The sequence below is a fragment of the Corapipo altera genome, unplaced genomic scaffold, assembly GCF_003945725.1.
Source record: "Corapipo altera isolate COAL_440 unplaced genomic scaffold, ASM394572v1 104, whole genome shotgun sequence".
Taxonomy (NCBI): Eukaryota; Metazoa; Chordata; class Aves; order Passeriformes; family Pipridae; genus Corapipo; species Corapipo altera.
Window position 1 is genome coordinate 4,573,477 of NW_020884920.1, and position 27,070 is coordinate 4,600,546.

Below are 27,070 nucleotides of genomic sequence, written 5' to 3' on the forward strand. Positions count from 1 at the left end.
TTTTTTTCTTTCAATTTTTTTTCTTTCAATTTTTTTTCTTTCAATTTTTTTTCTTTCAATTTTTTTTCTTTAAATACCTTCCAATTCACCACAGAACATCAGAGCCCACCACATCCTGTGCTGAAAGAGTTAATGGTAATTTCTCAATGTCTGACAAGCTGATGGCCCTAAAGAACCCCCTGGCATACACGGAATTCAGGTGGATTTTTATTTTTCTTTCTACCCATGAACAGGCCAAGGGGGAAATGCACTGCAGAGAACTCAATAACTGCCTTGTAAGTTGAGTTTTCCTTGTGGGTTATATAAATTCCAGCCAGACTTTTAATGAAATTGCTTATTACTCTGCTTTGGGAGAGGGTGGTGCCTCTCCCGTCCTGCTGATTGATGTTTGCTGCTGTTACAAACGCAGCTACTTCTGGCAACAGCTTGTAATTTAACAATATTCTTGATTACAGCTGGCCACTGCTCAATCCCCTTTGCAGCATGAGTGGAGCTGCACATTAAGGATAATGTTTGGCAACAGCAGCTTGTGAATGTGTATTTTTCTCCCTTATTTTCCAGTGCATGCACATAAGTACCGCTGCACTAATGGAGCAAAAAGTGCTCCTTCCATTCTCCACATCAGCAGTGTTTTCTTCCTGGTATCAGGAGGGTCTAAATGCTGTTAGGATGAGGCTGTTTTGTCTGCTGAGATTAGGTCAAATGTGTGTGTGATTTGTTCTCTTTCTGCTAAAGGAATCTGCTAGATATTTTTATCCTCGAGAGGCCACGTGCTCAGTTTTGCTCTGGTTAAACACAAGTATGTCAGAAATAGTCATTTCTGCTTAGAAGGGAGGATTTTGCTGTGTTCTAATGGATAGGTTTTTACCCTTTCTCAGGGCAGGTGAGCAGTCATAATCCTATTTCTTAGCAGTCTGTACATGAATGTGGCTGCAGCTGTGGTGATGTGGTGGAGGGTGAAGGGAAGGTGGAAACTGATATAACTTGAGGTAGTTAAAAGCTGCTGCTCCAATACAAGTCCTGTGAATCCCCTGTCAGTAGGGAATGTGCTCCCAGGTAACACGAGCAGCTCTTTCTTCACTGCTAAAGCGTGTCTGGGTTAAAAATGTTCCTTTCTTGCTTTGCTGCATCCTACGTCAGGAGAAGGGAGTGTTCTGCAACAGAGTGCTCTGCTGCCTTCCTCACCTTGTTTCAGCAATGTATCTGGGCCATCCTTGTTGGATTTGCTATGGATTTACTAGGTTGGGTTTACTATGGAGGACTAAATATCAAGCTTCATCAGTGGCGAGGAGGTAACTATTGTGGGGTGAAAGCAAATGTATTCATCTAGAGATGCTTCCTCTCTCAAAACCTTCCAATGCAGTTTGTCCTCTCAATGGATGAGCTGCTGGGTTTATTTTCTATGAAAACTCCTGAAGTCTGTGTGGTTTGTTCAGTGGGGTGTTGTGGTCACTAAGGTGTGAGTGACACTTCCACTGTCTCCAGAGAAACTGCTTGGGTATCAGTGTGAGGAACCATTTCAGGACTGTTAACAAGATCCTATTTCTCAAATTGCTTTATATCCCCCAAGTCAGGAAAAGGTAAGAAAAATATGTTGCCTTATTTTGGGATGAATTATTGTACAGTAGGTGTAATGAGCTGATGTGAAATGAAGCTTGAGTTGAAAGAGCTGCTGGTTGTGGAACACAGGCAGTGCCTGACCTTGAGGGGCTGCCCTCTCTTGGGGCACTTCTCTGCTGCTCTCAGAGCCGGGTGGGTGAACAGTCCGTCCTTAAGCTCTGTCGTTTTAATTCCGAGTTTCCCGTTAACAGGGTCACCTTGTCCTCCACGGACTGTTACATTGTGCACGAGATCTACAACGGGGAGAATGCTCAGGACCAGTTTGAGTATGAGCTGGAGCAGGCCCTGGAAGCGCAGTACAAGTACATCGTGATAGAGCCCACGCGCATCGGGGACGAGACGGCCCGATGGATCACTGTCGGGAACTGCCTGCACAAGACGGCCGTGCTGGCGGGCACCACCTGCCTCTTCACCCCCCTGGCACTTCCAGTAGATTATTCTCACTACATCTCCCTGCCCGCTGGAGTGCTGAGCGTGGCCTGCTGCACCCTCTACGGGATCTCGTGGCAGTTTGATCCCTGCTGCAAGTACCAAGTCGAGTACGATGCCTATAAACTCTCCCGCCTGCCCCTGCATACGCTCACCTCGTCCACCCCCGTGGTGCTGGTGAGGAAGGACGACCTGCACAGAAAGAGACTGCACAACACGATAGCACTCGCTGCCCTGGTGTACTGTGTAAAGAAGATCTATGAACTCTATGCTGTATGACTTCAGCAGGGAAGAGAGAAACCCACAAAGACAAGTGTATTAAGACTCCCACAGTAACATTTTGTTTTTCCTCTTTGAGAAGCAGTGGAGACTGGGAAGGATTTGGTTTAATAGAGCTGTTATTTTTCAAATAACAAATCACTGGTGCACCAAGGTTTTTCAGTTCTTCGTTACACTTGAGATGTGGATGTGTGGTGACTTGAGATCCGTATGTTAGGCCAGGGGAGTCCAATCCAGCAGCGGAATGTGGATGAAATAAAGCAATAGAAAGAGGGGGTGTGAGAGCTGCTTTTTTTTTTTTTTTTTTTTTTTTTTGAAACAATTAAGTATATTGTTTAATTGTATTACACAGAACCAGCCAGAAGTTATCATTGACCATTAAAGGATGAGAATTTCAAATGCTTTTGCTCTCTTGTCACTGTTATCACAGTTCCCTTTGCTCTTGTGCTTCCTGGGGGTGGAGGCTTTGCTCTGAGAGTTGCAGTGGTGATAATTATTAATGCCTGGTCACACACAGACCTGACACTCCTCTTGTCCATTGCACATGGCAGCAGTGTCCATGTTACCTCACAGCAGCCATCTGCTGAAGGAACAACTGTAGGATGTTGCTTTCCCTCTTGCTTGTGTTTCCTGGAGGAGCCTTATTTGTTACCTCAGGTTGATACCTTTTTGGTAATTGCTTAAACATTGATGGCTGGGGGTAAAGGTGCCCCAGTTCTCTGCTGCCCTGCCACCTCCAACCATGACTCCTCTGCACACAGTAAGTTTCCAGCTACAAACACGTTCTGCTCCGTTCTTGTTAAGGTGGATACATCTCCACTGAAATGCCTTGTACCACGAGGTAGGAGTCCACCTGTCCTACCTTTGTGCTGTGTGCTGACTGTGCAATTCCACTGCTCTTGCCTGGAACACGTGCTTCTGGAGCTGCCTGCTCCTGCTGCAAGGCATCTGGGTGACTGCATCTTGTAAATGCATTACATGAAACTGTAGAATTCAGTCGTGTGCATTAATGCATCTTTTAGCTCTAAACTCAAAATCTTGTTCCTAGCTTGGGAAGTATTTACTGTTTTGCGAGGTCTGCCTGTTACTTCTAAAAGATAGGGACTGGCTGCCTCTAATCTCTTCCTACCAGATGGAAAATGGGCGTGGCTGGCGTTTGCAGGGCCAGCTTGGCACAGCTTCAGGTGTTGGGATCGGGATACAAGAGCAAAGCCTGCAGTAAAAGCTGCCTGTGCACAGGTGTGCTCCCTGCTCCAGTGGTAGCTGCAGCCTGACCTCCACGGCTGAAACACCGGCCTTGGCAGGGCCTCTCACAAGGTCAGACACCAAACGGAGTTCTTCTGTCTGTATCTCTCCAAATTTCCACAGCAGGCACCAAGAACTCCCCCTGTCCTTGCCTCCAGCATCTGCAGTGGTGACTTGTGCTTTTCTGCTGAGGCAGCTTTTGTGTGAGCAGGACACACAGCCTGTCTGTGTGTGCTGGGCAGGCTGGGGCTGCTGGGAGTTCTCAGCCTTTAGCACCTGCACAGGCAGCTGTACCTGAGCGGGCCTGGGGGCTGGAGGAAACTCCAGTGGCACAGAGACCTTTCTGGGAGGCAACAGCCCTTTGTACAGTGGCTGAGCTCTCTCCCTCCAAGGTTAAAAGAAGCTGGGATCCAGAGTGTCTATTTATAGCAACAATGTACAGTTGCCTTGGCAGAGAGGAGGGGAAGAAATGCAACTACTTTTTCTTTCTGTGGTTAGGCCAGGCTGGGCAGGCTGCCCTTCCATCCTGACAGGTTTCCAAAGTCCTGTCTACTGGATGGATTTGAAGCTGGTGGCACATCTGCCATAGCTACTATTACTTATTGCTGCAGAAGGCCCTGAAATACCCTGTGCTGGCCACATGAAATGCATTCCTGCTCTTTTTTACTCAATGCAGAATGATTCTCAGGGCCTTTAGTTCCTTTTCTTCACCAAACCTCTGTGATCCTGGCATTTTTTTTGTGAGGGATATAAGAAAAGAAAAACAAAACCCTCCTGCTTTCCCTTCCTCTAACGTTAACTCCTGTGAGGAGCTGGAGTAGACCAAAGGATTCATTTCATAGCAATGTAATTTATTTGTCATCAGATGAGCACTCACAGTCGAGACTTACGAGGCAGGACATGGAAAATGCTGGCAAGTGCATGGAGGTGGCAACAGGGGTCTGGACCTTGGTTTTCCTACTAGTCGGTTTTATTTTAATTACAAGTTTAAAAAGATTATTTCTGTCCTTACTGAACTCTCTGTGCAGCAATTCCTTTTTCCTAGTGCTGGTATCTCTCACATGAGAACAGGTGAAGAATGGAATATGGCACCCCCTGAAGCCTGTGATGAGTGAACAGGCAGGTATCATTCCCCACTGGATGTGATCCTAATTAGCATCTGTGATTGCTTTGAAGCAATGAGAACTAAGGGTCTGTCTGCTAGACTGTGCATCCTACACACACAGGTTCTCCTCTGCATCCAGGAGACAGGGCCTGGCATCCACGGGATCACACCTGCTCTGTGCTCCAGGCCTGCAGCTGGGCCAGGTGTGCTGCTGTCACCTTGCTGTGACTTGCTGTGCTGTTCTATCTGTTCAGTGCTTTCCTGCATTCTCTGGTGCTTGGGGTTCATACTGTGCTGCCAGTGCAGAGTTAAATGTCCCCGTACATCAGCAAGACACGGTTCAGACAGGTAAAATGATGGCCAAATATACTTCAATTGTACATCAGTGACTTCTTTAAAAGTGGCACTGGACTTGAACTTACCGTGTCAGATGACCTGGCATGTTAACAAGCAGAAGCTCTGTGCAGTTTCCCACTTCAAGCAGCATGTTCTGGATCGGATTGGAAGGAGTGGGAAGGAGACACTGATCACTAGAGCCAAGGACTGTATTTCACAGGGGCCATGGCGTGGGGAAAGCCAAGATCTGCTTGTGTGAAGGCAAAACAGGTGGGTTTTATTTGTAGCAGCCCAGTAGATCTGAGCATGCCTGGAGTGAGGTGAGGTGCTGTGTTCCAGCACAGGGGCCTCCCTGGCTGCAGAGTGTTCCCTTGAGTCACCCTCCCCTGCAGCCTCAGCTCTCCCCCGTTGTCCAAGCACCCTTCCTTCTCCAGGTGAGGTTTAGGTGCTTTCTTCCACCAGTATGGGGGAAACCACTTCCCACTCTCCATGCAATAGTAAACTTCAGTATTTTGAGAAAGGTTTTTCCTGCAGGAGTACCTCCAGTGATGTCCCAGGCAACTGCAGGGACTCAGCCTGTCCCTGCAGGTACTGCTCAGGCAGTCTAAGAGTCCTTTGCTTTTCTCTCCTTTTTTGCTCTAGATGCCATTAAGGTGAAGAAGACCCTGGGGCAGAGGTTCCTCAGGTAGACAGCCAGGAAGGGAGTCAGGCCAGCCACGAGCACTTCCTTCTTCCTCTGTCCCACTGCATTGAGAACCACCTGAGCCACCTCGGCCGCCGTCTGTCCCTGGGCCGTGGTCTTGTCCATAACTGCCAAGGGAAAGCCCAGTGAGCACCAGTATCAGCAGGTAAACCCACACTTAGGTACCATTCCTAGGAATGCTCTAACTGTACATGGCTGCTTGTATTGGCTTTTACTCCAGTTGTGTGGGGGAGCACAGGCAGGCGTAACTCATGGTCGGGCCAGTAGTTGCTGTCTAGGAAGGTTCAGTTTTGGAGGTTACTGTTCCTACCCTGCATCCCAAGTTGCTTTCTGATCCTTCAGAACTAACCTGTGTCCCCACCAGAGGCCATGTGTTGCAAGCACACCTTGTAGCAACCTGGTGGTGAGGTGGAGATGCTTTACAAATAGGGCACCAAATCATATCTCACCTCCATAGCGAGATCCATCTGCTGTGATAGCGTTGAGAGAGAGGTTTGTCTGGATGTATCCAGGGCTCACAACTGTCACATCAATGTCATACTGCTCCACCTCTGCTCGCAGGCAGTCAAAGAAGGCCTGGGTAGCGTGCTTAGAGGCAGCATCTGAAAAACAGGGAAAGGGCTGTGCACCAAAGAGAGGGAGCAGGGCTGAAGGAATATTCACTGCCCAAATGGCTTTTTAACACTGCAATGCAGCCACTTCTCAGCAAGAACCCAGCAGCTGTTCTCCAGCTTCTACGTTTGTTTTTGTTTAGTGAATGGCAGCAACAGGTAGGTAGTGGGAGTGAGAGGCAATTTAGGAAGGCAAAATGTAAACTCAAGTTGAAAACTGGCTGGGATCCTGAGCTTACTATCACAGCCCTGCCAAAGCACTCCAGAGTGAACCCAGGCTGCCTCCCACTCCTGATAAAGGAGACCCAAAGCCTGGCTTGGGAAGTGTTGGTCAGACAGGCTCTGTCTGGGGAGGGCAGAGCTGGCAGTCCCTGCACGGTGCTGAGCACTTGGGGGCTTGCAGAGCAGGTTCAGAGCTTGGCTGCACACGAGTCAAAACCAGATCTCACAAGCAGGCAGGAGCAGGGAAGTGTGGCCTAGGGCAGGATTTCCCCCTGTTAAATGGCTGAGTGACTCCGTTTCCTTGCTCCCTTCCCATATCCATGGTCACTGCCACCACCTCACCATGGCTGCAGGGCTGACCCCAGCAGCACGAGCTCAGCATGGGCTGCACACCCTGTGAGGACCCAGGCAAAGGCTCTTCAGAACACAATTCCTGGAGCAGTCACACCCACATCACCTGCAAGACCCCATGGCTCAGACATTCCAGGCTCTCCTCCACTCAGCATTGTGCCTGACCCATCTTATGCCACCACCACTGTCCTTTCAGTGTTTATTTTCAGCGATTTACAGGTGCTTGTGTGCCAAACACTCTACTCTTGGTTCATCCATCTTTTAAGAGGCTTTTTCCAGTAATCTCTCCAATGTTATTTCTTGTTGTAGCTGATTTAACATGAACCATTTGCTGGATCAAGATGACTGTTTAGGCTTTTATTTTGGCATTGGTTTTACTAGGGCACTTCATAAATTACTGAAACAAAAGGTTCCTACTTTCTTACTGGAGATTACCCAAGCAAACAGCAAGGATAAAATGCAATAAAATTATGGATTTATAGGGACATTCAAGTGTTAAAATAGGATTATCAAGGTGTTTTCAGGACACTGAAAACATATTGTCCTTCTCCATCCCTTAACAACTTCGAGATAGGACTCAGGTTTTGTATTTGAGAGTACCTTCCTCATCTTCTCTCAGTGATTTGTGACCACACTGAGGGTGATGCACAGCTCTGCCTTCCCTGCACGCAGCCAGCTCCATGGAGAGCTAAATGTGGAAGCAGGAGCCAAGTATTTATTCAGCCTGGTGCCCCAAATATGTCTTTCCCATCTTCTGTGGAGGTACTTACATGCAGATCTGAAAGGAATGCTTATTTTGCCTTGAACGCTGCTGATGGCCACAATGTGGCCTTGTCTCCTCTTGATCATGGAGGGGAGAAGTGCTAGCAAAGGACAGAAAAGACTCATTCAGACAACAGTCCTGCCATTGCTGCTGTCAAGAATCAAAGCTTTCAGAGTGTTTAGAGATGCTGAAGTGAATTGGATCTCTTCCCAAATTCCTGCCAGCCTGGAGTCAGGAGATGGAACAAGGAATCATCTCTAATCAGGCACTTCCCACACAGTCTTGCCCAAGCACCTCCTTAGGCCTGTCCGTAAACCCAAAACCTTCCACCCACCCCTGTCAGGCTGCACTGCACCAGGTACAATCACAAACACAAGTTAAGCTGTGCTTAGCTGTGCTGGAGTGCAGGGACCTCAGCCAAATCCACGTGGATCACAGGTACCTTTGGTGAGGGCTACAGGTCCAAAATAATTTGTTTCCATCACTTTCTTATCCACATCCAGTCCCGTGTCCACGATTGTGCCTCGGAAGCTGATGCCTGCGTTGTTGATCAGTATGTCCACGTGACCCAAGTGCTTCAGGATCTCCTCAGCACCCTTTAGCACAGCTTTGGTGTCCGAGAGGTCAAATACCACAGTGTGGGGTTTGTGTGTCTGCGAATAAATCAAAGTTAGCAAAATACCAGTTGAGGCTGTGCTGGTTGTTTACACTCATGATGGGATTTCGCAGCTCTGGAAGCACAGGAGCAGGGCCATCCAGACCTTGTGCTGCAGTTCCATATGGCAGGAACACATGACAGAAGCAGGTTGTGCTCTTGCCTTTGTCTGCTCCTTCCTTCTACCCGAGCCCAGGAAAGGGGCAAGGGAGATCTTCAAGTACTGAAGTCTCCTGTTGTCTTATTAAAGACAGTGCATCTGAAAAAGTCAAAACTTAGCCCATGTGTTTTCTACAGAAGCCAGCAATACCTTTTTTTGCCACTGTCAGCAGAACTAGACATTAAAACTAAAAGCCAGTAGAAGTCACTTTTTCAGGTTCAGTATATGACATACAGGTGCAAGGAGTCTGGGCATTGCACTCCCATGCTTTCCCTTCCATTTCTAGCCAAGAAGCCTTTCAGATGCCTTATTTTTGTAGGGTTTTTACAAGAAATGACACGCCAGCTCAATGTACTCCTATATCAACATCTATCCCTAAGCAGAGAGTTGCATTTTTCCTATTGCTCAACAGAACAAGTCACAGGCAGTTCTGTAACCTCTGTTAACACCACGAGCAGAAATCCCAACCACACAGAAGCCTGTCCTCCTCCCACACTCACCTTCTTCCGGTGATTCTTCACAGCAGAAAGTTCCTGCACCAGCTCCTTGAGCTTCTCACTGTCTCTGCCACACAGCACCACCTTGGAGCCAGCTGCATGGAAAGCTTTGGCACATTCTTTGGAGGAAGCAAGGAAGAGAGCAAAGTAAGCATTTGAATAACAAACAGCAGATCCACATCAAAGCTGGTGATAAGTAAAACCCCTGTTAGCTGGCAGGGGTCTGAGGTGGCTTTATGGCTCCTGAGTAATGGTCAGGCTGATTTACAGCAAGGTCACAGCCACGTGCCACCCTCCTGTGAGTGTGACAGACACATGATAGTGGTGAGGCAGCTGCTGTGCTCACAGTTACTGTGCTGGTTATGCAGTTATTGTGCTGTTTACACACCCTCCCCATCAGCTGGTTGAATTTGCCTGTGTCTCTTCATTTTTGACTTTATGCCCTTCTCAAGAGGGACCACAGTTACCTTGTGTGTGTCATCCAGCACAGTGGGGAGTAGAAAGATTGGCAAAGTAGCTGGGAGTACAACATGAATGCAGAACACCAGTTTGGGGAAGTTTTAGAGAAACAATTTTGCTTCTGGCTTTTTCAGGATTTAGGGAAAAGACCCCTGACAGCACAAGAACAGTGTATCTCATTCTTTCCTTTGATGAGCTCCACTTTATACAGGATGATTAAAATTTTCCTTCACAGATCAGACTTTCTTGCATCAAAATCTGCACTGGCTGTAGTTACAACTGACGTGGGAGTGCAAGCCATGCCTCTCAAAACTTGGAGCAAAGGAACTTTCTGCTCATCACTGCTTTATTCCAATAGCTGCCCCTTCCAGAACCCTCTGCCTGTCTGCCCTTGGTGCCCTCCTTTGGGTCCATACCTTTTCCCAGGCCAGAGGTGGCCCCTGTGATCACCACCACTGCCTCCTGCAGGTACGCTCGCATCCGCATCCACTGCAGGAACCGGAAAAGGCCGAAGATCCCCAGGCTGCCAAAAAGCAGCGGGATGATGACTGTGCTTGTGAAATCCATGAATCTTCCTTTCTGAACAGTCTTCCTAGAGCCACAGGATGAAAGGAAACAGATCACTGCACCGTGAAGAAAATTAGCAGAGGCTGGAAAACAAGGGGGATTATTTTTCTTAACCCTGCCTTGGACCAACAAAAAGTAATCCCATACAGAGGTATCATCAACAGATTTCCTCATCCCTGCATTTAGACTTTGGAAAGTTCACATCAGCACCCAATTTTAAGCATTTAAATGCTAATCTGGACATCTCAGCAGGACACTTGGCATTGGATCCTGTCAGCTGTCATGTAACAACTTGGGTTCAGAGATGCTGTTCCCATGTTTTGCTCTGGATTCACCCTCTTGTACAAAGTGTATTTAGAGTGAAAGTTCCTCAGAGCTGGGATATGTCTCCACATTCTTCTGATTGTAATAAAACCTCTCAGATTTCTCTAGAACAGCCAGTACCACAGTACCTACAAGCCAGAGATCAGTTACTGTGTATTATCCCAGATGGATATAAACCAGTCTGTATTCTGGAGGCTCCAGGTTTTCTCTCTGAGCAAATTATTTGCTTAACACACTGAAATCTCATCCTGGACTTGGATTCTGATACCAAGGCATAGCCCTAATCTCCTTGCTAAGCCATTCCTTCAAGGGAGTAGTTTTTGTTACAGCCAAAGAGCAAGTGAGACTTCTGCTGTGAAAAGGCCACTGATTTCCCCACTGTATTTACCCCCAAACTTTTATTAAAGCTTGATGTCAGAGTGAAGTCAATGAGAACCCCTTCCTGGAATCTGTACCACTTCTGGGTCACACATAAAGTCAAAACCAAATCTCAGTGTATCTTCCCTTCCTCGTCCTTGTGCAGACAGACTTTGAACTCTTGCAGTTCAAACTGCAAGACAGATCTTTACTAGGAAGATACTGGAAAGTTCTGGGCAAAAAACTTGCACTACTTCAAACAAAAGGCACAAGAAGCAGAAAACAAGAGGTAACTGCAATGCTAAGCCAGAATTTAGTGTCACTGAGTGACACTGAGCTTGTATGGAGCTGAGGGGATGGCAGAGGCTCTACATGCCATGGAACAGAGCTAATGTGGAAAATATCAGGCTTTCTGGATGTCCATCAGGGGCCTGGAGAGAATTCCTCAAGTAGCTGTTAATGAACAGGCTAACTTTCTGAAACAGCAGTGAACTGAATAAAGTAAATATTTCTGGAGGTACAGCTGGAACACAATAATATAACACCGAGACAGCTCTAAATAAACTTGACAAGATCTCAAAATAAAAACCATCAAGTTGGTACACAACTCTTCTCGAGGTCCTTTGGAGCTTCCCACTCCTGAGCTAACTCGTGTGTCCACAGAGCACTTCCTTGTGTGATCCACTGTGCATCATGCAGGGAGACATCCAGGGCACCGGCTCCCCGGGCACAGGGAATGTGCCCAGAGTGGGAAATCAGAAACCCAAAAGGAGGAGTGAACTCAGGCAACTGGCAAAGCATCTTATTCCTCCACCTCTGTGCTGAGGGAGTGCACACAGGGTGTGTCTTGTACTGGTTTACAGCCAGGGACTGGTAGAGTTGATTTAACGTAAGAGAGCAGATCTTCCCTAAAATAATTCTTGTTTAGACACAAGGCCACTGGCCTCTTTAGGCTGGATCAGAAGGTTCAGCTGGTCACTGAAAGCAGCTGCCTTTTTGTTGCTTCTCAAAGGTCTCCTGAAATTCAGAGGACGAGATGTGGGCAGGGACAACAGGTGCTGTGCTGCCACTGGGCTGACAGGACATTTTGGAATCAAAAATCTCCAGCCCCCATTTAGGCCCTTCCATTATTCCCAGAGTGGGAGCTGACAGGTGCAGTGGCACTTCCTGAGCACAGGCTGAAGTGGAGCCACTGGAAAAATCTGGCTCTGACCAGGTTGCTTCTGATTTGAATGAAATGCAGGTGAGAAGGTAACTGGGAAAGGGGGGCTTTCCTGACACCTTTCCTAATTAAATCACACTGGGAGATGGGAGGGAGTTCCTTGTTTGATTACAGCATGTCTTTGGTAAAAATAAAGGTTGACTTTGCAAGGCCTGAACTCTCTGTCACTGTGGAAAAGAGCCCCCAAACCTACCAAATAAAAGCCATATTTTAGACACATGCCATCCATTGCTCCTCAGTATGGACTACTTGTGCCTGGTTAACTTAAAACAATTATTATTTAGTTAGTTTCTAAACAAAAAAAGCTCTGCCTTTAATTCTTTTTGATCTGCAAAATATTTCCAGGTCTTCTATTGTTTTTATTTTCTTTTTTTTCCCCTTTTTCTCCATATTATAGACAGGAACTGGGCAGATTATCCATCTCTGCCTGAGGGCTGCAGCAAGCCAAGAACCCAGTCAGCAGCAGCAACCTGCTTTGGCAGCTTCCAGGCTGGAGTTTGAATCAACAGGTAACCAGTAAACTCTGGGGAGGGGAAATGTGGGATGGGGGAGAGAAAGGAGTGGAGCAAGAGAGAGAAGGATTTGCCAATCAGAGATTTGGATCCCTTTCCATTAGGGCACATGGATGCAGCACCTTCTTCCAAGGAAGGTGCTCAAATGGTCCCTTAAAAGAGCCCCAGAACAAAGAAAATCTCAGTTCACTCAGAGATGAGGGAGAGGAGAACCCAGCTGAATAGATTATTTTGGAAAGAAGAATTTCTGTAGCCAGTCTGAGATGAACTGGGTGTCTCACACCTCCTGCTCAAAGGTCTGAGACCCCACTGTCACCTTTGTTCAAAAATTTGGGTATTCACACTGAAAAAACCCCTGTTATTAACAGGTAATGTTTATGACACCAAGTTTTCAGCAGGAGAGAAGCCACTGCTCATTAACAGGTTCAAATCAAGTCCTGTAATTCCCAGTTCTCCATCCAAAAAGGCAGGATTGGAACATGCAAGTTATTAGAGAGCAGAAATAATAACACTGATAATGTGACCAAATACAGGTGACTGGAAACTTTTTGAAGGCTTCCCATAAAATGAATCACAATAATCCAATTTAAAAAAACAACAACAACAACAACAAAACAAGAAAAACCCAAAACTCTTCCCTTAAAACAAAAATTGGATGTTATCCTATGAAAGCCAGAACAATGGTTTCTCAAGGAACAAGGATTAGTTAATAAGGTCGAGGGTTCACTTATCAGTGGGGCAAACCATTACTACCTCAGAGAAAAGGTTTTTCAAACCACCACAGGCAGCAAAGATGAGATCAAGTCCTAAAAGAAACCAAACCCCTGAGAGCTTCCCCCAAAAAACACCTCTTTTGTAGCTTCAGGCTCCCAGAATCACATTGTCCTTTACGTGACGAGTGGCAGCAACTGGGGTGCTTCAGTCCCAAATCCAAATCCGGGGGGGATAAAAGGAAATGGGGGGGAAAAAAGATCTGGTTTTCCTAAGGGAGAAGCACAGCAGCTCTAGGCTTGATTAGTGGCTTTAGTCTGCAGAAAGCACAATGTCCTACCTTAGAAAAGAGCTCACTTGCAGTGGCTCTGGGTTGGTGTCTCCCTCCGGTCCCGTAACAGCCCCCACTTAAATTTGGAAGTGGCAGAGATCCAAGCAAATGTGCTGTGTCCAATGCCAGCTCAGCCAAGAGCTGCCTCTAAAAACAAACCTCGGGAATACGGGCTGTGACCTTTCCAATGGGGAAGGAGGGAGGGAGAAATTTAACCCCCAGATTGAAAAGACAGAAGTGAGTTCAAAATGAGACAAAACTCACAGTGACCCTCTGATTGTTTCTAGTACCAAACGATTTCAGAGCATCCATAAGGACCAGTGCTGGTCTTTCCATGCTCTGGATGGAAAAAAAAAAAATAAAAAGGCAATTTGTAAATCAGCTGTAATTCTCTATTACTGTAATTAATTTGGGGGCATATACTGATGTTACAGTGCACACTCTGAATGGGTGTCAAGCCAGTAATCTCCCCTGTGAGGGTGCTGAGGCCCTGGCACAGGGTCCACTCGGAAATCCTCAATTGGTGTTTGGGACGGAAACAAAAGTGGCACGATTACAAAATTAAAAAAAAAAACATTTGTCATGCCAAAGAAACTATTTAGCAGACATTTACCAAATCAAGAATCGCCTAAAACAACTTGAGAACAAGAGAGCTGGCTGAGTATCTCCCATATATATTGATAACATATAATTATCTATAATTATATATTTAATGGCGGTAACAGCGATGAACTCTGTACTGGGGAGCAGAGGTCCCAGGGCCGCGTTCTCCCAACTTCTCCAGCATTTCCCAGACTCCCACCCCTCACAGGGCCGCTCCCGGGTGTCTCCTGTCCCCCTCTGTCCCCTCTTGTTCCCTCCTGTCCCCCCCGGCCCGACCTGGCCTCCGCCGCCGTCACCATGGCCACCGCCGGAAGTGCCGGGGACGAGGCACTTCCGCCCGGACGCCCACTGATGGGCGGCCCCGCCGTGACGCCAACCGGAAGTCCCTGCAGGAGGGCGGCTGCCCTCACTGGTCCACCCGCCCGTGCCGCCCGGCCGGGGAGCGGCGCTGCCGGACAGAGGTTCCGACCTCCTTCCCCACCCCCGGGTTAGAAGGGGCCCACAAGGATCATCGAGTCCAACCCCTGGCCCTGCACAGGACAACCCCAAAATCCCACCACGTTTCTGAGAGCGTTGTCCAACAGTGGTGGCACATGACAGGACTGCGTGACACGTGTGACTGTGAGGAAGGATGGGTGAGTTCCTGTAGGAGGAGAAAAAGAGGTGTTTCTGCAGAGCCCTTTTCAAAGCCGTGATCAGGGAAATCTGAATTCTCTCTTTTTCCACGAGCTCTGTGCAGGAACGGGACCTGACTGTGCTGCAGGTTCTGCAGCTTTAAATCTCTTCTCCCAGGTGCTGGCACTGATAAGGGGCAATAGTGCAAACCTGACCAGGCCTTTGGAAAGCTGAGGCCCCCGTGATCCCAAAAGCCCAAAGTCCAAATGTGTAAGGGCTGAGGAAGGAAAGGCACATGGCTTCATCCCAGCACAGGGAGCTTTCCCACCTATTACAGTGTGTGTGAGCAGAAAGTACTTTTACAAATTCAGAAATGCTGAAGTGTTTTCCAGAGACAAGGGCAGTTAATCCCAGATGTCTTTCCCCGTGAACAGCAGCAAGATAAAGGAGAGCTTTTTATGACAGGTCTTTGAAAGACAGTTCTGTCATACGTTTTTATGATAACTTTGTTCTGTCCCTCTCTTCTAATAAGAAAAATACTGAAATGAATTCACAGCTTCAGCGTAAGTTTGTCATTAGAAAGGGATCGATACTTGAGGGAAAAGGAGAAAAGAATTCAAGATCTTCCTAAAAAGTCACATTCTGAAAGGAATAGTGGTAATGCACTTTTTTGCCTTCAGGACCAACGTGAAACGAAATGGGAGAATCAATAATTTTATTTGCAGACATGAAATTGAAAAATAGTACCCAGAAGAAGGTAGTTTATGTCATGGCAGCCTTGCAGGGAGCTGTGGTCAGTTCAGTCTTCTGAAAATCAGAGCTGGAAAAAGCCATTTCAGAGCATCTTTCCCACCCAAGTGGGGCAGGATGAGCTGTACCCTAATGCACAGGATGGCAGTTACCCTGGAGCTGTGCCCAAGCTCCTGTGGTCACTCGTCTGGTATCTGCCAGGCATTTATTTTAACAGGGAATGGTCTGTCACCAGACTGGCAGGTGCTGGCAAAGCTGACTGAAACCAAGTGCCCAGTGAGTCATACAAAAAAAGGGTCAGGCTGGAGCTGCAATTAGATAGGGAAATTAATTGAAATAAAGCTTAACTTCGTTGCTTTGATTGGGGTTCCATTTTCTTAGGTTAATCTGCTGTAATTAGCAACAAATTCATCTCTGATTTAAACCTGCTGGTCGACACATCACACACACTGGATGGTGGTTAGGTGACTTACACATGTCAACATGTCTTTGTTCTCAGAATTATTAGTGGGGAATCTATCCCAAATCTAGGACTGGTTTTGGAGGCCATACAAGCCCCAACTGGTAAATGTTGGTATAATCTAAAACCACGCCTGTTGTTTTTATTAGCACTCAAATCTCTCCTCTTTTCTTTCTCACCGTGTCAGGTCACAACTGCAAAGGGCTGGAATCCTTTTAGCATGTTAACACTTCCTTGACAAACATCCTGCTGTTCTATTGCTGCTCTCTTGAAGTGCAGGAACTCTTTTTTGTGGGGGAAAAAAAAAAAATCTCCAAACTCAGGGAACTATTTGCACTTGTGTTTGGTGACATCTGCTTTACTGCAATCATCACTGAGTGCAGATCTGCAGCCTTTTAACCCCAGTCTCTAGGGCAGCAATTTTGTGCCCTAGTTCTTCTGGGCGCTTATTTGTCCCCTTTTTTTTCCAAGGAGTGTAAGATGTAGCTTCTTTCTGTAAGAAAAGCTTTGGTTGCTTACCCTAAGAGCAAAGATCTGGGCAGAAATCCCCATGGGGTAACCAAAACCTTCCCTGAGGAAAACATCCTTGAACTAGTTTGAACTGAAAGCTCCCAATTTCACAGTGCCTTTGGCTGGAAAATATAAATGTTCAAAGGGCTGTGGCATGATTAAAGATTTTCTTGTCTCAGCCTCTGATGTGAGGGTGCAGGTTCTCCTCCTTTCCTCTCTGCTCCCATAGATCAGGTCTATAGGAGTGAATGAAAACAGAGCAGGGTAGTAGGGGAAAAAACCCAGAGAACTATGATGGAAAACAGAGAAATAAGGGCTTCTTGGGGCTTCTCCCTTTCCTTGCCCCTGCAGCTCTTTGCTGATAGTTGTCTGTGTCCCTTCCACACAGTGGACCCAAGAGGTTGGTCTTGATTTTTGCCCCCGTTGCAGTTCTGGTTTGGAACTGGGCTCTGACTCAAGGACATCAAACTCCTTTCAGAGAACTGTCACTGGACACTTGGTCACTGTTTCTCTCAGCTCTTGTCTCCAGGAGAATTTTGCTGTAGGTTCAGTTCATTGCAGTTCACTCACTGGTTTTTTCCACCACCTGAGTATTATTCTTCTTTTCCAGTTATTTTCTATAAGGTTTGGCTCCAGTTGTTTATAATTACTGCCTTCTCCAGACCCTGCACTGCAGCATTTCCAAGCTCAGTATGAGAACAGTGTAGACTTAGTGAAACTGCTTTGCTGATGTGTGATCGTGCTGCAAATCCCCAATCCTTGCAGATAACTCAGAAGCTGGGGAAGAGGGAGAGGGAGCAATATCCTCTCCTCCTGCAGCTGAAGATCCTCAAACATACACCACGACCATTTTAATGGAGTTGAATCCCTCCAGGGGAGATAACAACGTTTTGTCACACACAGAAATGGCAAAGCTGAGGTACCGTTTCCATGAAAAGATGCTAATTGTGGCTGTTTTAATTGCTGAGGGGACAGCTCAGGCCCACTGTAGAGAAATATCTCCTACATGCAGCTTCACTGCTCTCAGGATACCCAACCCTGTCCTTCCCTGCTGCCTTCCCTCCTTGGTTTGGAGCAGGAAAAGCAGGTAAGGGCTGTGGGCTGGGCCCCCAAGAGCTGTACGTGTGCAGGGGAGTGCAGTGCCCCCCACTCTCCTGGGTTTTGGTGGGTCAGGAAGGAGTTAAATGACAACAGAGGGAGAGGCTCTGCTATTGTTCAGGCATCCCTGGGTCCAGGGTGGCTGATCTCTATTCCCGGATCTGCCTCTGGCTTCCTGCACGACCTTGGACTGCTCACTTACCTTTTCTTTTCCTTAGCTCCCAAACTACAACATGGAAATCATTCTCTTCCTGTGGTGCCCGGTTCCCTGCGGGTTTCAGTGGGGCGATGGGAGATGATGGGAGGAGGGGAACACATTTCCGCTGGAGAAATATTTACGCAGAGGGCAGCAGCTTTGGGGCATGTTCTTGTTCGTTCGGATCCAGCGCGGGCTGTGCATATTTGGGTGATATTTGGGTTTTTTAGAAGCAAACCTGTGGTGAAAGGCAAATGTTGGTGCAGCTGCCCAGAGCGCTGCCAGCTGCAAGGAGCATGTTCTTCACTAGATGGTGCTTTGATCAAAGATTTGGATAAACGCAGTTCTTTCTGCACAGAATTTCCTAATTTTTCTTCCCCAGTCTCCATTCCTTTCCCTCTCCTTTCTGTGTTTAACACCACGGGGGACACTTAATGATGCTGGATATCGAACCAAGCTAATCTGTGGTGCTGCAGGCTCCAGGCACCCACCAGCCCGCTGGGCTCCTGGGCTTTGGGGTTTGAAGCCTGGATCAGTGCTGCTGGGCTGTGGCAGAGAATTGAATTCTTTCCGTGTTTTCTATTCCCATAAGGAAAAGGCTTCAAAGAGCAGGTCCCCTCCCCCTCTCTGCTGGTGAAGGGCATTTAGGGAAGCTGGGAAAAAAACCACTGCCTTTCCCTACCTTAGCAGAAGACTGGTTGGTTTTTAAAAAGGGAATTGCTGCTTTTATATCCATCTTTGTATTCAGGGGATGGTTACCTAGCCAAGGTCATTTGCTGCTGCATGCCAGGATCGAACAGGGAGCCAGCCTCCTCTTCCTTGAACGAGCACTGATTTCGGTGGGGCTCCCCCAAGGAAAGAATGGGAATAAGATTGGATCTGCAAGCACGAGGTCCCAAAGTCCACAGGAACAGCCTCCCCTTTTAGAACGGCAGCAGAGGAGATGAATGAAACTGTAATCAAACATTTCCTGTGCAGACATGCACGGGGAAGGGCTGTGCTGCCATCAGCCGTGACAGCCTGTTCCCAGCATCCCAACCCGGCCCACACATGGGATAACCAGGTGCTGGGCCCCTTCCACGGCTCCCTGAGGCTCTCACCCCTCGGCACTCGCCGAGGTTTGTCCCTGCAGCCTGGTGATCCCAGTTCCCCGGTGCCAGGCTGCTGGTCCCTGTACCTCAGTGCCAGGCTGGGGTTCCCAGTGCCCTCGCAGGCTGCCAGCAGCCACCCCGACACTCCCATCGCGCCCATCTCCCTCCCAGTGGAATTTTACAAACATTAATGAATGGGGCCGGATCGCTGCTCCCACCCCATCAGCCGTGCACAGATTCACACTCTGAGGCCAGGAGGGATTTCGCTCCTGCCCCTGGCACTGCCCCAGTGGCAGCGATTCCATGTGTGCGCTGCCAGGGCCGGTGCCCGCAGCATCCCGCCCCTCACGTGTGGAATGCTGTGCTCATGGGAGTGACGTCCCCAGAGCAGGGACAGGAGAGGTGCTGAGCTGCGGTGTGACACGAAACTCCTCTCGGGACCGGGAGCTGACAGTGATTTATTTGTCACCCCCGTGTTGTCGTCGTCCCACTGCACGTACATTTGTTCATCATTAGTAAGGTATCGGTGGTGACTAAACCCCGGGTCTGCATCACACAGAAATTCGCCCAGAGCAGCAGGGATGGAGAATAAGAAGTGGGGACAGGACATTTCCTCACATCTATTCCATCTGGAGAGCAAACCCCTCTCCCAGTCCTTCCTGGCTGACAGGGAATTGCATCGCTGGCTCGTAAAGGTATTTTTTTTCCCCCCTGAAATGTGCTTGTTTTATTGTTTTCCTCCGATGGAATTTGCCAGCGTGTCCCAAATTATGTGGTTCTGAAATTTAAAAGCAACATACCTGTGTGGGGGAGAGAATGAGTGGTTTTCACTGTGCGAGCTGGCTCTCCCTCCCCTCCTCCCTTCTCCCCACATTCCCATGTGTTGTGGAGCCAGATGCTCCCGGAATAGTTTGGGAATGAAATGTCACCGTTTGAAACTGGTGAGTCACACTTTTGGGAGGAGGGGAAGAGAGAATCTGAAATCTTGCCGTGTGGCAGAGCGTCTCCTGGTGAGTACAGAGAGATTTTTAAAACCACAGACTCCCTGATGATGGAGTTGAGGGGCTTTGAATAGAAGCTGCTGGGTGTGTCCACGCTGCTGTTTGCAGGAAGATCTCAAAATCCTCTGCAAACTTGGATTTTCTTCCCAAACGAGCCCACTGCAGCTGGACCCCGGTGCCTCCTCCAGCAGCACTGGGCTCTGTCTGTCTGACAACACACCTACAGTGACTCTCTTAATTAAGTCTCCCGCACTGCTGCGAGGTGTGTAATTACAGTGAGACTTGACTTAGGCAACTACTCGAGGGACTAACAAAAAAAAAATTCTATACCAGAGCAGGGAGGAAGAGAATTTTACTGAATACATTTTTTGGGGATCTTTTAGAGGAAGTTTATTAAACAAAGGGAGGTAATTACTCCAGTTTCTTCCCAGTGTATCCCAATATTAGAATTATGCTTTTAATATACCGGGCATTAACATAGTCAGGGGTTTTTTTTCTTCCAAAAGAAGATCTTGAGGTCTTTTGTCTTTTAACAGAGATTGCTAAGAAAAAGTGTCAATTAGTGCAAATGGTGGCAACAATCTTGCGAAACGAACTATTGTTTATCAGAACCTCAGTAGTTTTCCCTCCTTGCCCAACCCCTGGCCAGTGATAAACTTTTTTTTAGTGAAAGAGCAACATGCAGGATTGCAGTTTTAGGGTGTTATAACCACCCATTTTCACCACTCTACATGGCAGCTCGAGCTAGTAGGTACCAAGAACAATGTGTCTTGATGTAGTTGTGATACTAATGGTGTCCCCCAAAGAGCTGTGGCAGTTCCAGGCGGACTGATTTCAGATGTTGCTGCCCCAGAGGTCTCAGTCCTGTCCCCGAGGTGGCAGCTGGACTGTGCATCACCACTCACAGCCCAGAGTATTAATCTAAACCACCAACTATTTCAGGTTCCTTTGCTATTCTGAGCATCGTGGTGACACGGAGAAGATGTGCCACCCATTCTGCAGCCCCTGTTCCAGCAGTAATGATCTCCAGATGAAGGACAGGAAGAAGCTGGAAATAGTAATATCAGAAATAGTCCCCGGAGGGGCTGTCAGCCCTCGAGTCCCACCTCCAGTGGCATTCTGAGTTCATGCTGTGAGTAAAACTCCCAAATTTCTCACCAAGCCTGCAGTGAACTTGGTGGGGATTTTGCAAGCCTAAGCCCTGGGGGGTTTGATGCCATCTCTGTCTGTTTTATTTGCAAGACTGAGCTCAGAGCAAGATTTTATGAAGTGTGCATTTCTATCTCAAATTTTAGACAGCGTTAACTAGAAACCCACATACTCTGGATTTGACAGAAATCATCTCTGGCTGCAGAGATTTGCTGCAGAGCCGAAGATTTTCTTTAATACTAAATAAAATAACCCCAGAGACAACCTTGAGAAGTCAAGTCTGTGTGCCATTCCAAATGCACTTTCTCAACAGCAAAGCCTGTTTATTCTCTTATGTGTATCATTGTTGCCCTTTTTTTTTTAGCTCAGACTGTTTTCAGTGATTTTACACTGCAGGGCTGCACAGAGTTGAACCAGCAACGCTGCAGGAGCTGAAAGTTGCAGCAGCAACATAGGAGTGAGCCAGGGAACCAGGTAAGAAAGAGAACCCCTCTGGGTATCTGCTACACCTTCATGTTTGAAGTTTGAGATATTCCAAACTCTTAAAGAGATGTGAATGCCAGTGGATCATCGATTCTGAGGCATAATGACAGTATTTTAGTGCTTGATATATTCTTACTTCTGTTGGCACTGGCATAGGTGTCAGCCTGGTAGGTTTAGTTCCCCAGATCCCTAATGAGGATTCCCTTTAGCCTGCAGTTTCCTGCAGATAACTCCCATGATAACGCTGGGAGTAAAGACTCCCAATGGAAAAGTAGCTTATTTCTCAGAATGAGGTTATTGTCCTTGCAAATTGAGTAACAAAAGATGAATTTACTGAGTATACAACTCACTCAAGTACTGCATGTTTCAGAGATAGGTGATGATTTCTTTAAAACTTAATGGCTTTTTGCCCAAATCAAAGGATTTTGTCTCATCACCTACAGTGGGATTTCCCAGGGGACTTGAGATAACATCCTCAGCCTCTTGGACCTTGGCAAAACTGATGCATAATGTGTGGAAGTCTTCCCAACAGGAACAAGCAAGCCTGGAAGGCCAAGATTACCCCTGATTTGGTTTTGGGGGGAAAAAAAAAGAAAAAGACAACTGACATGACGTTGGACATTCATTAGCAAAGCATTGTCAGAACACAATAGAAGAACAGACAAAAGCCAGTCCAGATTCTGTGGTATTTCCTAAAGGGCTCCCTCTGGCACAAGGCTATTCCCTGCCAATCCTTCTGTATTGTTTCTGATAATGAATAGAAGCTGAACAGATGATTGTTGCATTGTCCACTAAGTGATTCATTTACATTAAATAGTGCTCCAAAAGTAGGCTTTGGGTGGACTTTTTTAGTCACTTCTGTTATTTATTTATACAGTTTAATTACCATCTTTTAACTCTCCACTGTAATAATTATTTCCTGATTGCTTCAGCCAAATTACACGGGGTGTAACTCCTCTGAAGTCAGCAGCCCAACAAGCCCTGACATAAGAAGCAGCATCCCTGCATTTTCAAAGAGGCTTAATTTTCAGTGGCCACCTCTAGAAAACTGCCCCTGGTTTGGGAAGGTGCCGAAGTTCTTGAGCATCCCTTGTGTCCCTGGTCCCTGGCTCTGAGAGCTGGGCTACAAAGACAAACTTTGCTGCAAAAACCATCACAATTCCATGGATTTCCTTCTTGATCTCTCAATTCCTGCTGCATGTCTGCACCAAGGTTCTTGATTAACCCAGGACTTCCCTTACAATTCCAGGCTTTTCTCACAGAGGTCAAAAGTTTTTGTGTGGTTTGGTTTGCAGCTGTGACAGATGTTAGGTACTCGAGGGCGTATTGTTGGAGAAGAACTTCAGTGTAAGAAGATATTTAGCTCCAAATCCATACCAGAACTGCAGGACCACTAATTTGGATGTACTAATGGATGGGGGAGAATGACACATACTGAAAGGCTTTTTGATGGTTGAACAATCTCAGGAAATCAACATCCAGGCCTTTTCTTCTCCAGTTGTCCGAGAAGCTGCATGACTTTGTTGAATGCCTGCAGTTACATCTCAAAATCCCTGATCTCCTAATTATGCTCTGTCCCCCATTTGGTGTAGAACAGAGAGGTTCAGTGTGGGCTTTTGGTTCTGCCTGGGTGAAACAGTCTGGGGGAAGGCAGCAAAACAGTGATACAGAGACGGAAGGGGAACAGTCCTAATAGCATTGAGTTGTTCGTATAATGTGGCCTCAGTTTAAATCTCCCAGGGCAGAGCAAAGCAGCCTTTGCAGTCCCTTCTGACATTTGCTCAGTCCCTCCACCATCCCCTTGGGAAAAACGAAATTGCCAGTCCTGTGCTGAGATACAAAAGAAAGAACAGAAGTTTGTTTTGATGGGTTTATATGCCTGTACCTGCCAAGATGAGGCAAGACTGACTTTTTGCAACCAGTTTCCTACCAGCTCCTAAGCCAAATGAGCAGGGAGGACAAAAACACTCTGTAGCCTTCCAGCTCTTTGCCATTTGCTCTGGCTACAGCACCTGGGCAGAAGCTGCTGTGTGGCTACCTGGGGTTTAGGCTTCTGTGTGTGTTACATTTCTGTTACTCTCCTACAGAAACTGCCTTCGCCCGGCCTGTGATTAAAGCAAACTACCCACCCTTAGTGCCTCCCTGAGCTTTAGCCTTCCTTTGGGTTATGTGGCATCTTCACAAACCCAGATGAAACTCAGCAGCCGTAGAAATAAACCCAGCCCTCCCTCTGCACAAACCCACGAGGTACTGCCAGGGTTTCCCCCGCTGCCTTCCCCTGTGACCCTCCAGCGTTGCTCTCCCTGTGTTCCCGCTCTCCCAGGAGCCCGGAGCGCTCTGTGCTCAGTGGCAGGCGATGGAATCAAACGCTGCATTAGCAGCTCCATAATAGCTGTGCTCAGTGGAACCCAGCTCCCTTCATTAATCCAGAAAATGAGAGTTGTTTTCGTACATTTGAGAAGCTAATTATTTAAGTGCTGGGAATTAAGGCTCATCAGATACTGGAGGCTGAGTTTGGTTTTGCTTCCCAGGGGACGGAATGAGACCAAGGGAAGCTGGTTTTGCACGGGTGAGCAGTGCAGCAACTCACCAGTACTGGGAGCTGGGAACAAGAACCCTAACCCTTGTCCACCTGATGCATAAAAGCCTCTCTCTTTGTACATCCCTGTTTTTCCAGACATCATTCAATGATTCAGAGAAGTTGTGGATGCCCAGAGATATCCAGAGAAGCTGTGGCTGCCCTATCCCTGGCAGTGTTCAAGACCAGGTTGGACAGGATGTGGAGCAACCTGGTCCACTGCAAGGTGTCCCTGCCCATTGCAGGGGTTGGAACTGGATGATCTTTAAGGTCCCTTCCAACCCAAACCATCCCACGATTCTCTGATTCTTCCCATTTAAATAGATTTTTAAAGTCACCACTGATCAAATACTCCCATAGCTTTATTGTTTTCTGCCAGGAAAAGGTGTGCCCCACTTGTCGTTGGCCTCACCTGGATATTTTGCAATAAATTAGTATTGCCTTGTCTCAGGTGGGTTTTTAGAGAGGGAAACAACCTCATACCAGCTGTTCTTCTTCAATCAGTTATCCTTCATCTTTACCTTTGACCACCATATTCAGGGAAGGGTTTAGATAGAAAAGCTCCTCCCTGACCCAACAAGGAACATTCCAGTGCTTTGGGAAATGGAAGATGAACAGGGTGAAAACCCCCCTTGTCTGTGGGAAACCACAGATGAGGCCAGATCTGCTGTTCTAAACAAAGTTTTTACAACAGAATGACTTGCAACAGTAGATGGGTGCTTTTGAAATTCTTCCCAGAAAGTGACAGAGAATCAATTGATGCCATTGCCAATAACTATAGGCTAAGGAACAGGGATGGGGTTCTGATAGTGCCGCTGGAGGGATCCCCTCTCTATTGCAGCAGCTTGCCAAGAGCAAATGTTTCATTTTTATGGAGATGGCCAATGTCCTGCCTTGTCTTCAGAGACTGAGGGAGTGAACTGTTCTCTGTGTTCACTTGAAGCCAGATGTTAAAGTATTGTCTGGATATAATTGACTTGACAAATAGCAGGAGTGACATTTTAGCTCCATTCAAGTCAGTGGCAAAATTCCTGTTGAGTTCAGCTGGGGCCAAGATTTCATCCTATGACAGCGCTGACGGGAAATCTAATGAATGATCTTCAGAAAAATAAGCACAGGCATTGTGTTTTTCTAGGACTCTTTTCAATCTATGGGCCACGAATCCTTGGGGTTCTGTGCACTGCTTTGAGGAGATCTGCAGAAACCATTTTATTGTCAGTAGATTTAAGTGAGCTGTACAGGAGTCTGTGATTCCAGGGGAAAAGGTCAGGGGTTGGATTACCAAGTTCTAAGTCATTTTGATCCACTGAAACCCACCTATCTGTGCAGTCCTTGGACTATGTTGCTCATAATCCTGATCAAAGGGAAAGGTTCCTGTTTACCTGAGAGCTAAATTGGACATTTTAATGCATATCCCAGAAAAGTGTGCCCAACTGATAAAGTAACAGTTGATTCATGTCTATCCAGAGGAGTCTAGAAGTGCCACCTTGGGATGACATGGATTGAAGAGGCAGTTACTTTTCTTTTCCATGTGAAGAACGCTGCTTCTTCCCAGCTGAGCTATCATGAACGCAGATGACTCTCCAGAGGAAGACTTTGCTGCACATTTGCAGTATGTTTTAGCTACTATCAACATTTATATTCCACTGGCATTTGAGGGTAAGCACTAATTAGCATAATCATCAATGCTTTAAAATTAAAAATTCCTCCAAGAGACACAGGAGGGATTGAAACTGTTTCCTTCCCCCAGAGGCAAACCCTTTCCCAAGCTATCTGCTGCACCAAAAGGCTTTATTCTGGAAACACTCCCAAGCTATGCCCAAGAGTAAATTAAACTACAGCAAACTTGTAAACCCACGTGTGTGTGTGTGTGTGTGTGTGCAGCAAGCAGGCCCTGATTTGACAATTACTACCTGATAAAGTGTTGTCACTGTTTTCCACTCCTGTTTTGTTTTGGCTGCTGCTCTGTGCTGTTGTGTCACCTTTGTTGTGCGGGCTGCAACAAACAAGAAGTGTTTGTAGAGTTGGAAGTTTTTATACTTCCCAGGAAAGATCCTGGTGTCTTCACAAGACTGAAAGCAAAGGGTTTAATGACACTGCCCTACCCCAGAGCTTGCCTCAAGCTCCCCCAGTCAGGAGCTGACTTCAAAAAATCTCAGGAGACATTATTTTCCACATGAGGATTTTATTCTGGTTCCAAAAAGATTTACAACAAGAACCTCGAGTTCAATTTCTAGCTTAAATAGACTCCTTTTAGTGGAGAATAAGGTGCTAAGAAAACCTTGGGGGAACTTTAAGTTTGAAAGGCAACCTCCATACCTTGGAAATGCCCCCTAAGAGTTGATCTTTAAATTTCTCCATTGTTGCCTTTTGGAGGTGAGAGTGGGGTCTCAGCCCACTGTGACAGCAGGTGTGGTCCAGGATGGGTGTCCTGTGTGTGGGTTCATTGTGGCTCAGAGGATGCTCCTCACATCCTCAGCAGGTCTTCAAGCAGTGAGCAGGAACCTCAGGGAGCAACTATGATAGTTGCTCTGGAAATGGCCAGGGAGAAAAATTAGTATTTTTCCAAAGAAAATATTTACTCGAGAGGAAAACACTAAAAATTGTAGGTGTTTCTTAAAACAGTTGTGTTTAAACTCACAGTTCTTGTTATTTCTGCACAAGACACCACACCCTACGTGGAGTAACCACGGGGACTCTGCAAGACAGAGTGGCACAGAAATCTCTGTGAAAATTTCAGAGCTTGCAGGACACTGAACATATGTATTGTCTTCTTGGTATCTATTTTTTCAGCGAGATGGACTTAAATTTCACTGGCAGAAATTCTCTCTTTTATCTTTACCTCCTGTTTTGATGTGGTAGCCATGGAGAAAAGCCCCAGATTAGTAACAGTAGGTTGATGCAGAATAAGAATAACTTTCTGCTTGGATTTAGACTGTAGCAATATTGGGGGTTTTGTTTAACTGGAAATACTCAGATGGCAGAGAATAAATATTAGATGCTGTTGGGACATTAATCACCCATTCCATTCCCTTCTATCCACCTTGGACTGATAATCCTTAACTTCCCTCTCTTCT

At 46.9% G+C, this 27,070-nt stretch overlaps 2 protein-coding genes and 1 long non-coding RNA gene across 6 annotated transcripts in view; 2 read left to right on the forward strand and 1 right to left on the reverse strand.

Annotated features, from left to right (window-relative positions):
• TMEM11 (transmembrane protein 11) overlaps window positions 1-2,724 on the forward strand; it is a 9,855-nt gene extending 7,131 nt beyond the window's left edge. The window contains exon 2 of the mRNA XM_027656524.1: window positions 1,812-2,724. Coding sequence (XP_027512325.1) covers window positions 1,812-2,328 — 517 coding nt within the window. The 3' untranslated portion in view covers window positions 2,329-2,724. The remainder of the gene's footprint in view (window positions 1-1,811) is intronic.
• Window positions 2,725-4,403: 1,679 nt separating this feature from the next.
• Window positions 4,404-14,429, reverse strand: DHRS7B (dehydrogenase/reductase 7B). 4 transcript variants are annotated; one of them, XM_027656522.1, is made up of 9 exons: window positions 14,339-14,429; window positions 13,724-13,798; window positions 13,469-13,606; window positions 9,852-10,027; window positions 8,980-9,095; window positions 8,107-8,317; window positions 7,672-7,764; window positions 6,167-6,319; window positions 4,404-5,824 (listed from the first exon to the last, which is right to left on the reverse strand). In XM_027656522.1, the coding sequence occupies exons 4-9, from the start codon at window positions 10,000-10,002 to the stop codon at window positions 5,619-5,621; spliced, it is 930 nt and encodes a 309-aa protein (XP_027512323.1). In that variant the 5' UTR covers window positions 10,003-10,027; window positions 13,469-13,606; window positions 13,724-13,798; window positions 14,339-14,429; the 3' UTR covers window positions 4,404-5,618. The 4 variants fall into 4 exon arrangements, with proteins under 4 accessions (XP_027512323.1, XP_027512322.1, XP_027512324.1 ...); XM_027656521.1 differs by lacking the exon at window positions 13,469-13,606; XM_027656523.1 differs by lacking the exon at window positions 13,724-13,798 and having other exon boundaries at window positions 13,469-13,639; window positions 14,339-14,354.
• LOC113953412 lies at window positions 5,749-21,215 on the forward strand. Its single transcript, XR_003529873.1, has 3 exons — window positions 5,749-5,862; window positions 12,303-12,414; window positions 20,726-21,215. It is a non-coding gene; the product is annotated as an uncharacterized LOC113953412 (long non-coding RNA).
• The last annotated feature ends 5,855 nt before the right edge of the window (window positions 21,216-27,070 follow it).